The following is a 16,167-nucleotide window of genomic DNA, read 5'->3' as shown; positions in this document are numbered from 1 at the left end:
TAAGCCTGTTTTGATGACCCATTCACCTTTGTGAGGCTTTGTAGAAAACATACACCACTTCTGTGTACACTTACAACAGCTAGCAAGGAACCAGTAAAAAATATACATATACATATATATATATATATACACATACATCCACAAGAAATCCCACTATTTTCTTTTTCATATGGATTCTAATAAATTGATAGAATTTGCCAAATGTGTCAAATTAGCACTGTTCTTCCTCCACCCCATAGCAGGGAGGGAGTCAGCTTTCAAAGCAGGTCCCAAAGCGGCAAGACTACACACAAAGTACTCCAGTTGCAGATACTTTCATATTACTTGGGTCACAGTACTTGGTCCCTACCATTTGTCCCCTCTTACACAGCCTATTTAGAGTACCCTGACCATAAAATAAAATAAAATAAAATAAAATAAAATAAAATAAAATAAAATAAAATAAAATAAAATAAAATAAAATAAAATAAAATAAAATAAAATAAAATAAATTATTAAATTACACATGAAACAGGTGCCAGGTGCCCTTTTAAAGCATGACTCTTTTCCTCTCTAGAAGTCACACGTCACTCATTCCCTAGTGTCAGATGTAGACTCAAGTGATGGAAGAAAAATACATAAATGTTTATTAAACCTTTGTTGCCATTCACACCACCAACTTTCACACCCCAATGCCAAGCTGTTAACAAATTCCCATTCTGTTCCAGAAGAATTTTCACAGCGCCTGTCAGAAAAGGGAAGTTTCACGAGGCTAGTGTTCGCTGGAAAAGTCTCTGCACTTGCCACCATCAACAAAAAATGTTTGCAACCAGCTTTTGGTGTATCAGTTGTGTCCTGCCCAAATTGTATGGGAATAAAGAGCTTCTTCCACTGAGACATGAGGCCACCTTCACGTCCATCTCCCACTATAGATTTGTCTCAAGACTTCCCCAATTTACCTAATGACCAGAACAGACAATTAGACATGACAAGCCAAGTGACCGTGAGCCGGTAGGTGATCCAGGCCAGGTGCCAGCTGTGTGTGCAGGGTGCAGGTTGAATGCCCAGCCACAGCACCACCTCCCTGGGGAGCTCCACAGCTTTGGGCTGCTACACAGGCAGGCAGCCCCACAGCAGAACCCCTGGGGCACATACCCTCCCCCAACTCCCCCCATGCCACATTTTCTTTCTGGCCCCCAGACTCTGCTGTACAGCTGGTGGGTGTGAAATGGGACAAGTCACACACCGCTTGATTGAAACTCGGCAGGTCTATGCAAGTGCCATGGTGAACTGCAGCAAGGGTGATGTGAAATTGCACAGCAGTTTTCTCGCTGCTACAATTCTGTTTTCCCCCTACAAGTAGCTCTTATCTGACACTGGAGACCCTGTTCAGAAGGGAGCATGCAAACTCAAAAAGTTTCCCATGAGGTGAAGCGAACACTGGTACTCCTCTCTGACAGTCAGCCAAAGCAAGAGAAAGGAAAAAATTACACATTTTTCTAACTCAAAAGGTGGCAACTATTACACACTACATTACTGCCTAAACAGCCTTTACAAAACAAAAAGGTTGGACATGCTCACATTTACTTTGTCCCTAGAGAAAACAAGGACACCTACTCATGCCAATACTCTGCAGAGTGTGCTGCTCAAAGCTTTACCGTTTTGAGAAATGCACCTGAAGATCTTCAGCTTCTCAGGCAGATCCTGTAATTCAGCTGATCATAAAGCATAGAGAAGAACTAAGTGGCTGTTTATCAATGTATATTGCCAAATGAAATCAATCCCAAGCACTAGAACAGAAGCAGACTCTTCCTGTAACCAGAATGAACAGAGCAAATAGCCCCTTTTTAATACCAAAAAATTGTGTTCCCAAATAAATCCTTTTATCAACGATTTGGCAGCATGCTTCAGTCAACACTGGTTGACAGATTATAGCCCAATATTTTATAAATTTTCACATGAGACTAAGCAATCTCAGAGACCTATTAGCACTCTGTCTCTGCCTGGACCTCATCTCAGCCTGCTGACAGCTAGCACAGGAATAAGCTATTACAGAACATGCTGCACACTTCGGCTTCAGATGTTATAACCAGCATGCCCTACAGTATTTGCACAGGATGTATAATAGACTTTGGAGAACTAGTCCTTCAGTGTGAATGTAAATACGCTGACCAAGTAAGAGATTTGGTAGCTGACAGACCTCTGAGGTATTTTCTGTCCTTTCTAAATATTATATCATTTGATGTTTTCTAGTGGAAGGTAATTGCTTCCTTAAAGACAAAAATGGCATTGTCTTTTAGATTAATTGTTTCAATTAGAGGTTCAACTTTTATTTTCTAGATGAGTTATTTGAGCAACACACCAAGTGACAGATTAGTATCTGAGCCTGATGACTGTCAAAGCCTGTAGTTTAAAAACGCAGCGGCCGTTTCCTCCCTGCACAGTGACTAATTCCCTTTGTGAGTCAATCTGTCTCTACTCTTTGGTATTCTCACCACAGAGAGATGCTGCAAAAGCAAGGTTCCCCAAGTGAGATGCTCAGCCAGTGTGGATCACTGCACTGAGTGGCATGCCTTCCTGGAGCAGGTTTCTTCCAAAGCCCACTCCCCTTTATAAATGCCAAGATACAAATCTTGGCCACCGAATGCAGCGTGTTCCACATGTTAGCCCACAACATGTTGAGCAACTGTGCTAACTGAGATGGATAGCGCTGTCAAACAGGAAACTGGCTCACCAGGATGAAAACAGTGGGAAACGCTGACCTTTTACATTCAAAAATAAAAAATGAAAAATAAAAAAATTATCTCTAAAATGACATGAAATGTTTCCTATTAAAAAATGAAACTACCTTCTCATATAGCGTTTAGTACTGTATTGTGCAAATTAGCACATTGGCGCTGTGCATGAGCTCTGCCTGTAAGCAGATCCTGAGCCTCTCTCACAGAACAGAAAGGCTGACAGAGGAAATGAATCATTATCACCCTGCTTGGAAAGAAGTTTGTACAAGGAGTGCTGTGCTATTAACTACTGCCTGGAACTCCTGGATTCGACACAACCACTGCTCACTCTGTTCGCACGTTCAAATTCCTAGCTATACAAAATGACTAAAATCAACAGTTAAAATCCTTATCCCCAGGCAAAGCTACTATTGAACTACTCTAAACACACACAGGTTCTATTGATGACATGAAGATGAAAGTTACAGGTTTCTCATCAAAAAGAAAAAGCAATTAAATAATCTGCTTAGGATAAGGAAGTCTCTAGAAATGCAAAGTTCTTTTTGGAAAGATTTCTCCTACCCCACCACCTCCTGCCTGTTTCCCTCAAGATTAGGGTTTTGGGTTTGTTTTCTGCATGCTGATAATTTGGGTATAAAGAGGAAAGCTTTGTTTATTTTAAGATTTCACCACTTCTGGAGAATCTTCTCTAAATGAAAGGGACTGTAGGGCTTTGCAAAGGACTTTGCAGCAGTATAGTAGGTAAGTAGAAACAGAGAAATGAGTCTGCACATGTAATACTACAGCTATTGGCCATAAATACACCACTATATACATGTATAACACCATTATATACATTATATCATTTTAAAAAATGAAACATTATAATACACTTTTTTAAGTGGCCCTGATACAAAGAGAAATACCAGATGCCACCTAGCCGTACACCTAGAGGGTCTACCCTTCTCTTCTGTGCTGACTTCCTTGAAGCAGCAACCTGGCTCGAGATACAGAACAAACGTGTCATAAATATGCTGACTGATCATTATCACCATATTTCACACTTCAGCAAGATCCAGCTAATGCTTTCTAGGCAGGCTAACAAGGTAGGGGTTGTTGTACACCTAGTTTAAGATTAAGCAATCAGTACAATTTAGTAAAACAATTTCAAGATTTGCCACCAAATTTCTTGTTTTCTTCTTGTATTGAACAACCTCTGGTGCTCTCTTCTGCCAGTACAAAGAAGGGGGAAAAGAACTTTATTGAATACCTTGTGCCTGAGCTGCAGAGCTGTGGGAATACCCCAGAGCCAGGAGCGCTGTCTCCACCAGCTGGCTAAAGAGCACATCTTTGCGAACCAGAACGAACTCAGCATGTTCTTCTCGATTATCATATTCAAGAGAGGTGTCTGACTGCTCCACCACACAAAAGACTGGAATCATCAAACCTAGATGGAAAAAAAATAAGTTATTAAGAGAGGAACAAGAAATGTGTCATACATCTCTGATTAAAGCTTTAAATTAAAACACCTCCTAGAAGGCTCATCTTAAGTGGATATCTGCCTTTCTTCCCCGTGGGATAGCTTTTGTTTTCTTTCCAAGGGAAATACTTAAGTCTCATCACTTGACTCATTTAAAAACCACACTAGAAGCTCCAGAGAATACAACTCAGGAACAGAATCACAGTTAGTATGAGGACAAACAAGATTTCCTAATAAGACCTTTTCAACATTGCAGAAGTTTTCTAGAGTTCCGTCAATATCTTATTCTTGCAAGTCAGAGTTTCTCCACACTCGGCCATATGAAAACCTGACACACAAATACTGCTCTCCTGCTTCTCCATGATGCAGTGAATGTCATGGAGATATCAACAGAGGTTAGTACCAGATGCACTTCTAGGATGGGTTAGTTTATTTGCACTTTTTCAGACCTTGGCCACCCATGTCATTGTGCAAAGAAAATAATCTTGCTTAGATTTTGCTGAAAAGGATCATGTTCTGGTGTTGGTAGCTGATGGCCTGGCAGACCCAAAGAGGCCAGTGGCTGTTTTCCCACTGCATGCACTAAGAGACTGAGAACAGCTCTCTTAGAAAGAGGATCAAGGATGAGGAGGAACCACAGAAGTGGAAAACTCAAGGGATGGTCTGGATTCAATTTTGTTCTGTTTTATTGTAAACTTACTTTTGTGGTTACAGGATCAAGGCATCTATGGCAATAAATTGTGGGGCACGAATTTAAAGGGATCCAGTACTACAGACAGTACAGAAACAAGCCAATCTGCAGGAGATGGCCTTATAGTACTCTAAGTGCATTCATGGAGGGAAGACACAAGGAAGGAATGTGCAAAATGCCTACTGAGTTGGAACATCCGTTTCCATCACTCTCTATAGGGCAGGTAGGGTGTGGCATTACCTCCAGTAACAGAAATTCATTAATTTGATACAATCTGTTAGCCCCTACATAAATTACAAAATACTGGGGTAAAGATAAATCTCAGCTTAAAGCAGTTTCAAAACGTGCTATCTAGGGCTCACAGTACTGACAGAAAGTTTACCTCTTGCTCCTTTTCTTCATAAAGAACTAGAAACATTTCTAGTTCTAGTTCTATTAGCTACTAGAAACATTCCTAGTAGCTAATAACTATGAAAATAATTATTATGAAAGTATTTAAAAGGCTAGATACAAATCACTGTATTCCTGGACTGGGCACTTCTTTAAGGGAAAGTGAGGAGAAAGTCACGTTTCCTATCTCCTTCTGTACAGTCAGTTAAATATCTTCAAGATCTTCTACTATTAGCAGTTTAAGTATCTACAAACCAACAGTTAAATACTCCTTCAGAAGAGCTGCCCTGCCCTGAAATAGACAGTCATACCTGTAGCACCTGCTAAGGGACTTGAATCCTCCTGTCTTGAATTTGCAGAGACTTGATATCCTAAAAATGTATTTTAGATACATGTTGATCATTTGCTTGCTCTAGCTGCCATGGAGTAGCTCGCTGTCTGAGATTTGAACTGCACACCAGCAGCAGTAGCTACAAGCCTGGATATCCAGTTGATGGGTTTTAGTTCTGTGTTACATCCTTTAGTAACGGGTAGGTATATTACAGCATCATATTGATGCTGCTTCCTCTTTAGTGCTTGATTTTGGGCTATTCTGATGCATTTTGCAAATTCAAGCAGCAAATATTAACATACTCACTCAAGAACATAAGGTAAAAAAAAAATCTCTGGGTGCTTTCCTGGAAAGAGTGCAAGGCTGATCCTGTTCTCACTGAAGTCAACAACAAAATTGTTATTCCTTTCAAAGGTTAAAAAATGAATTCTGTTTGTCCATAAACTATTTATTTAACTATTTCAAATGAAACTTAACCTCTGCAAGCGACAAACTTGCCCTCCTGTCAAACATACAGTCTGTCACAGCACTTCTGATGAGGCTATTAATGTCTCAACAGAAAGAGTAAGGTAATTGGCCAAATGCTACGGCTGTGATATCAGTTGTGTAAATTGCATTTTGGCAAGACGGCATACATGGGTGAATGCAAACTAATGAGAGGGATGCCACTGGATCTTTTACGCTCTTGCTGCATGCTTTCCTTGTCACAGAACAGTCTTCCCACCTTTTCAACACGGAGGTTGTACCTATTCTCGGCACAAATTGTTATGCCCATTGTTTACTGTCTCCATACAAACAGGACCTCAAATGCTGGAATTGACATTGTCCACAGTACCATAGGAGGGATGCCACGACAGACCCACAGGAGCCTTGCCCGTGATGATTTTCTAAATGGCCCCTTCCTGCTGCCCATGCTTGCAGGAACCCTGCTACAGAAACAGCTTTTTCAAAAACATCTCTGAGCTCAATGACCCAGTGTAACTGACAATAAGCTGTTATGATTACCTTAAAAACAGAGAGCAAAGGGCAGGTTACCACATCTGCCACTGCTAACACATTCTGATGCCTCTCACTCTAGCATATGCAGTCTTAATACCACTACTTTACTAAAAAATGATAGTAATCCAACTTCTTTCAAATAAATCTCAATCCAAAGTTCTCTCTGCTTTTCCCTCTGTTTTGTACTGAGAGAGTTAAGCTATAACATCTCTGATGTATTCATTACCTTCAACTTCTCTGTTTCCCGATGTCATCTGGATATAAATTACCATATTTCCAGTACATTACAATCAGAAGAAAAAACACCTGCAGCCAAAACCAACAATCTCTTTACACACCAACATGCATAATGTCTTGCTCCGAGATGCATCTATTGCACCTCCACAGGGCCCTTACAGACAAGGGACTCAAGTTAGTCAGTGCTCATCAGCATCCCAGCTGAACAATTTATAGCAATACCCTGAGAGCAGGATACTAAGCATCCAGAATGAAGTCTTGCATGCAGTAAGAAAAGGAAATTTACTCATAAATCCTGAAACCCCTCAGCTCTTTTCCCTGATGCCTGATCAGCCAGAACTAGTCATCCTCCCTCTCCCATGCATACAGACAAAAAAGGCGCAGAACTTCTGTGCATTTGCTCTCCCAGCTTTAGAGAGATGCTTCAGTGAATAATGCGGTATAATTCATGGTGGATGACATACGGCACTGATTTTCACACATGGAGAAAACAAGGGATAATCTGAGGGCTAAAAAGGAAACATTTTGTTTCCTTAAAGGAGGAACACCATGCCGAAATGAAAACAAAACATTAATAATGATCATAAATTATCCAAAAGACTTTTTCTCCTTGATGTTAATTCATTTAGCTGGCTTATAAACATTTTTTCAGTGCTTCTGACAGTGCTTTGACCACACATTGATAGCATCTATGTAAAAAGTTAAGGGAACATAAAACGAGATCCATGTAAAGGCTTTTATAAAAACATCTACACACTGCAAGAATTCCCTGTATTCCACTGATGAGAACAGGGACAAAGTATTCCCAGAAGAACTGAACGGTGAGTGGTGACTGGTACCTCTGTATAACACATATTTTTAAAGCAGATCAGAGATGGAAGCTAAGCTCTGCTATTGCTTTCATTGAAAACACACAATGTACAGAGAAGGCTTTGTAAACTTAGTTGCCTTTTTTTTTTTTCTGAGACTCTTCTAAGTGGCAGAGAAATCAAGAAGAAATTAAATATGTACTAAAGAGACCTGTGCCCAAATGCACATTTTCTCCTCCTTGCTGGTTTCACTGTATAGTTTTATTTTATTGGGGAGTAATTCATTCTTAAAAATGAAGGAAAAAGGAAACAGGTACTTTGTTCAAGAAGTGAAAAGTCTGACAATCTGCTGTGTAAAATGTTAATTTAATAAAAAAGCTTGCAGCCCGTTATAAGTATTATCAAACTGAAGACAAGCAGCCCCCAGAAAACAATTTAGGCTACAAGATTTACAAGCAGAAGCTGTTAATTTCCAATAGCCAACTAGAAAGACAAGACAGGACAGATATTTAACAAGTTTGCATATAACTAGCAATTTTGCTCATTTTCAAATGATACTTTGTCCAGTGCACACTTCAGAGCAAGTAATAAATGTGATGTTATTAGCGCTCAACTTCTACACATCACCCAGTACCACACAGTCACCCCATGCTTGGCACCTAAACCAAAAAAGAAGACACTATGGAAAGCTGCAGAGGAGGTTAAACGATTGCAGCCACCCAGCTCTCCTGCCCGTTAAATCAGAAGCAGTGCTTGCTCATCCTAGTAAGTATGAGGATCAACCAATGAGAAGAGGCACCAATAAAATTTGTGTCTTTTTAGATTAAAATCAGTTTTCATCAGCCCAAGTTTTAAGCCCCATCTAGGTGTTATTTAATTTAATCTAATTTGAACAATTTCCAAACATCAGCTTGATTAATTTCAACAGCACAGTGTTATGGAAAGATTTACTATACAGGGGTTGTCTAGCAGGGAATTAATAAAGAAGCCAGTTCTTAGCCCTGAGTAACATGAGGTTTTAAGACTTCCCAGATTTCTAGTGGGAATACTTCATAGCACAAACATGTTTTCTTCTGGGAGTGAAACCCACCAAAATTATTAAAAACTGAGATCAAATGGTGGTGTCAAACCCAAAGGAAATCATTCTAGAGTGGAGAGATTTTTATCAAATGAAGAAAATGGAAAATAAAGTTTTTGTTGTTGCTGTTGCGCTTTGGGTTTTGGTTGTTGTTGTTATTGTTGTTGTTTTTTGTTGTTGTTGTTGTTTTTGTGTTGTTTTTGTGTTTGTTTTTTTTTTTTTAAACAGAACACAGACATACACACAGTGCAATCTCTCTCAAAGACAAAGCAAATTTCTATTGTTGGGAGTTTAGAAACCAGGACATTTATTTGAAAAATTCATAAACTACTGAAAACTCTTCATTACTGCATGCAGAAAACATTTTCCCTAGCAGAGACTGTAGCATGGGTCATTCTCAAAGCTAGTCTTTTCAATAGGAAAAAAAAAATCAAAACTAAGACAAGGTAAGCAATATCCACAAATGTTTATTTGCACACACACCTCCACATCCAGTGTAAAAAAAAAAAAAAAAAAAAAAAATCAAAACCATAAAGGACACTAAGATGACTAAAAAATTAATCTACCTGATAAAAGCACATTGTTCCCCATCTCTGACTGTCCAATGCATCTGAAGTTTGTACTTGATCTGCAATGAGACTCAGTGCTGAATGCCTTCGAAATACTGAGTTACTAGCAATCTCAGCTGGACTTCAAAGTATAAGAGCCTTGCCCTGTGACACAGGCTCTGCAGCTCGGTTAGCAGAGTGTAGGTCATCTTGAGGAAATTATCTGGATAAAGATTCCATACGTTTAACAATAAAACATGCTTACACAACCGAGAATAACCACAGGAAGCAATCAAACTACAAACAGTCCTCAAAACTAATCTGCTTCTGTTTTTTCTTCAGGAGAGAGCACTTCACTCTACAAAGGCAGGGGCAGTAAAGCAATCGATTTATTTATTTATGTTTGCACCACAATAGAGCTGACTTTAAATATACTGATTTGGTATTTAACTCTCTTCCCCTTTCTTTTAAATGAATTGGAAAAATGAACATAAATTGAGAAAGCAGCATCCACCTGGCACGGAGAGGTTTACGTGTTCTCCTCCTCACATCCTGCACCTCTAACTGAAGAGGCAAAAGAAATTAATTTTCACAGCTTTGGGTTATTCAGAAACACCTGAACAAATTCAGAAACACCTGATCAAAACAAGATATCCATATCATATCTTACTACAACATAAATCCAGAGCTTCTATTCTGAAAAACTGACCACCAACACCAAGAAAAAAAAAAAAAAAGAAAGAAAAAAAAAAAAAAGATTGAAGCTTCCTGGTGCCAATTCTTCAAAACTGCAATCACTTCAGGATTTACAGCTTACAGAGATTAAAATCTAGTGTGTATGTCTGTATTCGTGAGTTATATATTCAAGACTCGCCTAGCCGCATATAATGAGAAAAGAAAAATTTATAATGAGAAAAGATCAACTGCATTCCATTTCTTTCCAAGAGGAAGGAAACCAACATGTATTCAAAAAAAATAGTTTTGTCATTCTGAAGTCAACACCACTTTTATTTAAATCACAGCACAGCTCAAGCTAGTGGTAATGCGAGATCTTACCCAGAAAATCCCATGGAGTCCAATTAGGGCCTTTAGATACAGGATACACAGTGACAGGCTGAGTAGGCAGAACCAGACCATTCCCACACTGACACACACATCTGACTATTCACACTCAGGAAGGATCAGGCTTGAAGCAGATCCTGGGTTCAGCCTGTGCCTGTGCAGTTCAGCAAAGAGGTAGATGAGACAGAGGTCACACGTTTCAGCAAGGGTTAGTCGTGTCCATTAGGGTTCACTTTCAAGCCACCCCATAAATTTTAAATGTAATTAAACTGGACAGAATATAAGCTGTTGGCACTTAACTTACTTACAATAAATGTGTGGTTTGGGTAAATGGACTGTGTTTCACCATTTTACACATCAAGCACCAACGTACAACAGTTTCATTATGAGGCTGGGCATTCTTCCACTGTAAATTTTTTTTTTTACTGGGGACTGGAAGAATTACTTTGCAGTTGTTTGTCACTAACCACTTGGAAACATGTGAAGAAAGCTGTATGTACGCAGTGACAGGAGGCCAGTGGGAAATCTGTACATCAAATATCAGAGACTGCACCAGCGTCTTCACAACTGTACAATTCTATACCTCCCCTCCAAAAAAAAAAAAAAAAAAAAAAAAAAACAAGCAAAAAACCAAACAAACAAACAAAAAAAAACAGAACCAAGCACCTCATTACAATAAAAAATTTTGTTTAGAAACAAGAACCTTACTTTCTGCTAATCCTCTGCTCTCCAATGTGTTCTAGACAAAACATGAGCTATCTAATTTTGTACACAACCAGTAATGTGATGCTGTTAAACTCCTACTCTTCAATGGTTTATAAGCCTGTTGCAAATAATTTGTTCCAGGATGCAATTTGGTAAAGAAGAGCTCAGTCCACAGATGATTTTAATACAATGTTTGTCAAAGAAACAAACAAATAAAAAATCATGTTAAATAATATTACATTGTAGAAGTTTTCTACTTAGGAGGGCCAGAGGAAATAAACTAAGGACAATATCTTTCTCCTCCTCCCCTGTTATTTTTTCTGGCTTAAAATATTCAATAGATCTGTAGGCAGGAAATGCATTTCTACATATTATATTTTAGCCAATGGTGAATGCAAACCACAAGATATTATTTACATCCTTCTTCAGCTTCCAGTCCTTTCTGTGGCTTCAGTCTCCCAACCATCACAACTATCCCAGCTCTCAGAAAATTTTATAAAGAAGTCACTAACATCTCTGCAGATGTCCCCTGCTTCTGACAGCTTAACTAGCCAAAGAATCCTTCTCCTAGCTGAAATAACAACTTTACTGTTTAACACAAAATATTCCAGGCCACTATTCCACCACAGAAACATATTATGAATCTCATAACTTGATTTGATAATACTCGAGTTTCTCAAAAAACTATATAAAAGAAAAGCAGTATTAAGAGCATGTGTTTAGACTAACAAGAAATGAGAAAGAAAGAGGGATATGGAATATTTACCTCTAGTGCAGCCCCTCCTGCTGCGTGTCTGGGACAGAAGTGGCACTCAAGGGAGACGAGGCATTTTGTTAGCGACAGTGGCTCAGCTGTTCCTGGTGACTAACTGCCTTTACTAAACTAGTTACCCTAACTCAGCCTCAACTCCAGATCTGTCACACTGCTTGGGTCTAAAAGGCAAGGAAGAGAGCGGACGCTTGAGTTTTGAGCACAGCCTCCCTCCTGCCACCTGGTTAGCCCAGGCAAAGCAGTGTGCAGGCAGTCAGGAGGCAGAGGCAATTAAACAGAAGAACAAAAACACCTAAACGAGTGACAAGGGAGAGCGACAGCCCATACCTCAAAATACGGTTTTACAGGAGCCCGAGACCGAAGAAGGCACAAACAACTGTTGCTGTGATTCTAGCTGAAAGCAACATTTCCCTGCCAGCCCCCCTGATATGCAGAAACACTTGTGCCAGTACCAGCCCCATGCCGGTGTTGCGATCTGTACACAGGCTGTCCAATTCACAGTGAAAGGCAACCATGAAGACACTATAGATACATTTTCCCTAAATAAAAGAGCTCAGTTGTTTCAACGTGTCTCCCAGTTAAAAAGAAGAAAAAATACCCTGCAGCAGTACTTTATAATATGAATTAATGGAAAATATACTCATTTCACTCAAAACCAGTGAAGGAAACTCTTTCAAATTAAACTAGCATATTTTTAAAAAATCATCTTAAGCCATTAATTTCCTATAAGTTTTAGGTTTTGGTTTCTGCAATTTAAAAACAAGTTTAGGGTTCAGGAGGGTTTCTGGGTTTGGGGGACTGCTTTCTGTTGTTTTTCTCTCAACTACTAACAAAAACTGCCTAAGGGGCTAAGACTTTCTGTGCCAAGTTCCACCCAGAATTAATTTTAATAACCAACATTTTTAAACCCTGAAAACTGGAACCACTAATAAGCCCTTAACTTTGGTGGTGCTAGCAGATGACACCATATTATGTAATTTTAAGGCAAAAAAAACATCTTCCAGCAGAAGCATTTTAATGAAGGTTCTATTAACTAGTCTCCTGGTACTGGGATAAGTCCCCTGGAATGTAATAGAAAAGCTTTCGTAGCAGGTTTGAGGTTTTATTTCTGGAGAAGAGCTGCATAGCACACTCAAGCCTGCTTTGGGACCTCCACTGGGACCCACCAGCAACCTCTTTCTTCCTTCACCTCCATTCCTCTGTGAACCACCCGTTGACAAGAAAAAGAAGAAACTATATCATCCTCCTTCATGTTACCAGCTAAGTAGCTTACCTAGAGTCTAAAATAACTACTGCACCTACATCCCTGTCTTCAAGACCAACTGCAGGCTCCAGCTGTACTCTCCATGTGCAGCGCATTTCCAGCCAGCCTGCACCTACAACCCAGCACATCACAGAGCAGTGACAGGCATCTGGGGCTTGGCCTGTACTTACAAATTTATCCTCCACACCCCTGGAGAGAGAACATTTTTTGAGTGGCATTCCCAAATTCCTCCTTTTTTAAAGAGCTTTTTTAAAGATAATGGGCTGTGGGGGAAGCATTCCATGTTTTCAGAAAGAAGAGATCACACATTTGACAACTTTCCATTTGAAACATTATTCTCCTGGCACACCTAACAGCCAGAAGGTCACATCAATCTCCCGTTTTTTAATAAATACCACATCTTTGTCAATCAAGTCACAAGATCAAGGAACGAGAATCAGTAGGTACATTCCCTTTCTCAAGTACACACAGAACACTTACTCTGTTTAGCCAGTATGCTACATTTTGGGGAGAAAGTGCAAAGGACCTGGTCAGGCCAACCTCCTATGTGTGGATTCACTGGTTAAGAGCCGGCAATCCATGCTTTGGGGCTCAGCAGGCTGAATTGCTACAGCACTGCGTACACTGAGCTGCACTGGAGAATCAAATACTCCTGCTAGTGCAAAGGCATGTGCTTGCTCGGAGGTGTCAGCCAAAGAGAGCGGATTACATCTGCTCTCCAAAGACTGAACTGGCTCCCAGTTCATTTCCGGATGCCACTCCAAATGTTGATTTATGAAGCTGCATGGCACCTGACTAGAGCCAAGGCTGCTGCAGCAAGGATCTCTTTCCACGTATGTACAGCAGAAAGGACACTTCTGCTTGCAGCTCTGGGACTCAGCTTTGGAGAAAATGGAGAGGCAGGTTCCCTAATCCTTGGACCTTCACCTGCAATGAGGTCCTATTTCAAGGGCAACATGGCTTACACATGCTGCCTGGCACAGGGCCTTTCCATCTGTAGGGCTTCAGTGAAAGACAGTTTGGGAGACAGCTAAAGGGTTACCCAGGAGTATGTCCCAGCTATCAATAATCTAAGAGATTTAGTACTTCTACTGGCACCCATGTCCACAGATTTGGAGAAGCAAAAAATTGGAAGAAATCAGAGCATTTTTCTTCCCCCGTCAAGTAGCACAGCACTTTATTTTGAAGGAGGATTTTATTTATTTATTTATTTTTCCACTATTTTCCACCTGTCCATGGCATTCTCTGAACTCATCTATTTGGCAGGTCAGTATTACACTGTGTTCAGACTAATATAATCAGGAAGGCTTGAACCAATGACAAAAACATTACATTCATTATTAAGCCAAACCCAGGCACCCAGATAATGTTTTACTGTCAAGCAATATGCCTACTTACTGCACACTTGCTCACAGCAGCCTGTATGAAGTCTACCATCCAGAGCTTGAGCAACAAGCTCAAGTTAAAAAAAAAAAAAAAAGAAAAAAAAAAAAAAAAAAAGCTCATACTTCTGTTACTCTGCATTTTCTCCAAGTCTAAAAATTGGTAGAGTGTATGACAGGTCCACCTCATTTTTCTTAATGATGTTTTTATTATTCTTTCACTCAATTAAAGCAGAAATGGATATTGCATCTTCTGACTGTATAATTGTTATTGTAATCTGTTTTCGATCACTGCTTGGGAAATGGGTCCAAAACAACATAAACTATCCACAGCCTCAGAATACAAGTCATTTTCTTTTACTACGATACTTAAAGAGACATCTATCATGTTGTTCTGCTAGCATGTTTGTATTATGGCAAAAAAAGTTATTTGTAAGTTGCGAAAAGACATTATGAAAATCACCTTTTACTCCGAAGTATTGTATAACTCATCATTTATAACTACATTTCTTAATAACCATTCAAAATAATAAGGCTGGAAATTGTGCACATCTAATTTTAATATATAAATAATAGGAAGGCATATAAACCAAAATATGCTCAAAATATGAATTTATATTACTTTGGAAAAATAGTCTGGTTATAGTTTTGAAAATGACATGCTTCATTTCCAATATATGCCTGTCAGCTAAATTTATGACAAAACACTCTGTGAGTTTAGATTACTAAGATGGTAAATAGTTATATTTGAGTTTCCTCACTTATCTGAAGTTTCAGTGCAAATGTAGACAAAGTCAGCAACTTCTAGAGGGTGAAGTGTCTGCCATACATAAGCAAAGGCCGACTTATCTTGTTGCACCTCAACAAAATACAAATAGAAACAGAAAATCTTAAAAAGGGAGACAGAAAAAAGAAGGAAACCTTGTGGCTGTATGCAGTGATACAAGGCAAGGTTCTAATACACAAAACACTCCCCTCAGACATTTCTTACCAGATTTAGTACTTTTGAGAAGGTTTACTGTCAGTGTCTTTTCATCTCACTGAGTGTCTTTGGGGAATAAATAAGAAGGGAGCATATATCAGTAGGAGACATTTCTACTGCACTGTGAAAATGCGGTGGGTGTATGGTTATCTCACGAGACGCCTCAGCTTCATACAAAACAGTCTGACAGGTTATTTTTATTAAGCTTTTTCTGAGCCTTTTTACCTTGCTGGCACTGCTACTAACAATGTATAGTTGTACTGAGACTGTTTAATATTGCATGCCTGTCTGATACAAGGACACCAGGTAAAGCAAAATGACTGACAAGGTTTAAACTATTAGGCAGGTAATTTTCTATTTAGAAAACAAGTCATATACTTAAGCATTTATCTAGAGCTACCTGTCTCTTTTTTTCAAATTCTTTCTGTTTCCTTCATACAGCTTCTACAAATGATGGCAGTCTTATTTCATTTTTCCTAACATGTCTGCATGTAACACCAATGATCATTTAGCATTTGACAGGAAATATAAAACATATCTTGGATTCAGATGTGCAATTTCTGCCCTGGCATTCGGATTACAATACCAGCAATGCAGGGCTCCCACTCAGTCTTTTAAGCAACCCTGTAAATAATTTGGGTAGTCTTATTCCAAGCAGAAAAGATTCCTGGAGGGTTTTAAATAAATCCTTGATATTAGCAACATCGGTGTTAACATCTTTAAAACTCAGAGAAAATCACA

The 16,167-nt window shown here is 39.3% G+C and overlaps 1 protein-coding gene across 1 annotated transcript in view; it reads right to left on the bottom strand.

The window, feature by feature from the left end:
• SATB2 (SATB homeobox 2) overlaps nucleotides 1-16,167 on the bottom strand; it is a 138,013-nt gene that overhangs the window by 112,884 nt on the left and 8,962 nt on the right. Inside the window, exon 3 of the mRNA XM_082763059.1 lies at nucleotides 3,967-4,143. Within this exon, the coding sequence (XP_082619185.1) occupies nucleotides 3,967-4,143 (177 nt within the window). The remainder of the gene's footprint in view (nucleotides 1-3,966; nucleotides 4,144-16,167) is intronic.

This window comes from Aythya marila, assembly GCF_965140915.1.
Source record: "Aythya marila genome assembly, chromosome: 6".
Classification (NCBI taxonomy): domain Eukaryota; kingdom Metazoa; phylum Chordata; class Aves; order Anseriformes; family Anatidae; genus Aythya; species Aythya marila.
The sequence above is the reverse complement of the archived record's forward strand: the minus strand, read 5'-3'. Positions and strand labels throughout refer to the sequence as shown.